The sequence below is a fragment of the Solanum tuberosum genome, unplaced genomic scaffold (genome assembly GCF_000226075.1).
Source record: "Solanum tuberosum cultivar DM 1-3 516 R44 unplaced genomic scaffold, SolTub_3.0 scf00240, whole genome shotgun sequence".
In the NCBI taxonomy this organism is placed as follows: Eukaryota; Viridiplantae; Streptophyta; class Magnoliopsida; order Solanales; family Solanaceae; genus Solanum; species Solanum tuberosum.
Genome location: NW_006239164.1, coordinates 170319 through 172052, shown reverse-complemented (window position 1 = coordinate 172052; position 1734 = coordinate 170319). Strand labels below are relative to the sequence as shown.

At 36.6% G+C, this 1734-nt stretch overlaps 1 protein-coding gene across 1 annotated transcript in view; it reads right to left on the bottom strand.

The window, feature by feature from the left end:
• Window positions 1–217: 217 nt before the first annotated feature.
• The window catches only part of LOC102602304 (uncharacterized), an 8805-nt gene continuing 7288 nt past the window's right edge, over window positions 218–1734 (bottom strand). The window contains exon 4 of the mRNA XM_015313235.1: window positions 218–272. Within this exon, the coding sequence (XP_015168721.1) occupies window positions 218–272 (55 nt within the window). The remainder of the gene's footprint in view (window positions 273–1734) is intronic.

Here is a 1734-nt window from a genome sequence, read left to right as displayed (position 1 = left end):
TACATGTATCTCAAGATACATGGAGTCAAAATTAGGAGTAATTTAATCAAGATATACTATATTCAAGTAGATTTGAATGTATCTGGGATATACAAACAAATCTCGCTCGCCTCCCTCCCATCTCGCTCGCCACTTTCCTATGTATCTGGTATCTCAGATACATACAAATACATGTATCTAGTGTGATTCATGTATATCTGAGATACATATGCAAATCTCACTCGTCTCCCTCCTGTTCTAGCTCACCTCTCTCCCTAGCTATTTCAGTGTATCTAGTAGCAAAAAACATGTATCCAGATGCATCTGACTTAATTTCTGCCTTTTTGGTATGAAATTATTAATTAGTGATATAAAACGTAATTATTTCAAACTATAGGAAGAATTAGTAAATATGATAAAAATCTTTGAGTAATTAGGTAGTTTCTCCTATAATTTATTGGTTTGTTTAGTGTTTTTTTTTAATAAACCAAAATCAAATCAAATATTATTAATTTTTAAAATTGAAAAACAAAATATCAATTTTTTGCAATTGATTTTGACTTTTGGGTTTGAGTCGACTCTTCACCAAACTGTGAACCCTTACATGTGACTCATCTGTGTCACAATCCAACCCACCGGGCCGTGCGGGCACCCACTCTAACACCTGAGTAGGAGAACCCTCATACCCCAATAGTCAAACATGCGGAAAAATTTAACAAAACAGATGTAATTACAATATCATAATTTTATAAATAATATCCTTAGACACGCCTTTAGTTAAAAACTTGCAAAGTAATTTAACAACTCCCATGGATCTAGTCTAAACAGGTACAAGAGCTACTAAGAGTACAACTGGACAAATAAATAAAAGACACAGCTCCCACCATGCGGAAGGAAGAATAGAAGTTGCTGGAGATTTTCTTCGTCTTCACCTAATGAAACGTCACCAATCCTGCATCCAAACTATGTCAAAAGACATAGCAAGAGTAGTATCAGTACAAACACGCGTACTGGTAGGCATCATAAGTCAACCCGATGCCCACCACATAACATAAGAAACCAACTAGTAAGATCATGAAATAAACCACTCACTTCTCCACCTTTTCCCTATCCTAAAATACTTCCAAATTACACTTGCACTCTAACTCTTAACCACCTTCCAGTCAACCTACTTACTAGGTCTTAATCATAGCCTAACCATTCTAACACGTAGAAAAACATTCACAAATACGATTACAACATTCCAACTAACCGCTCACGGCATACCCTTACTTCCTCGTCACACTAACCAACCATGGTCACATAGTACATTAAATCAAGCTTTCTTCCCACTAAACCCAATCTCTTTTCCCCAAAGCGAAATATACCTAAGCATATTTCATCACACCCTCTACCACTACTTCTCGCCATTACAACACATGAACCACCTTACTATCCATTACTCGCCCCTTGAACACTTTATCCATTCACTATATCTAACAAGTTCGCTTAACCCAAGAACTATCAATTATTAACGGTCATAACTTATATCCCCTAAGTTCAACACAAGTAAGTCAAACAACATTATAATCTCATGTATATATCGAACATGTACCACATTATCAACATTTACGAACAACGAACAACTTCATATTTTATATCACATCATTGGCCCTCTCATGGAACCCAAACCCAAACAGTTAGTTATGCCGGAACGTGGCAGGCAATCCAAGTTAGTTATGCCGGAACGTGGCAGCCGATCCAATAGTTATGCCA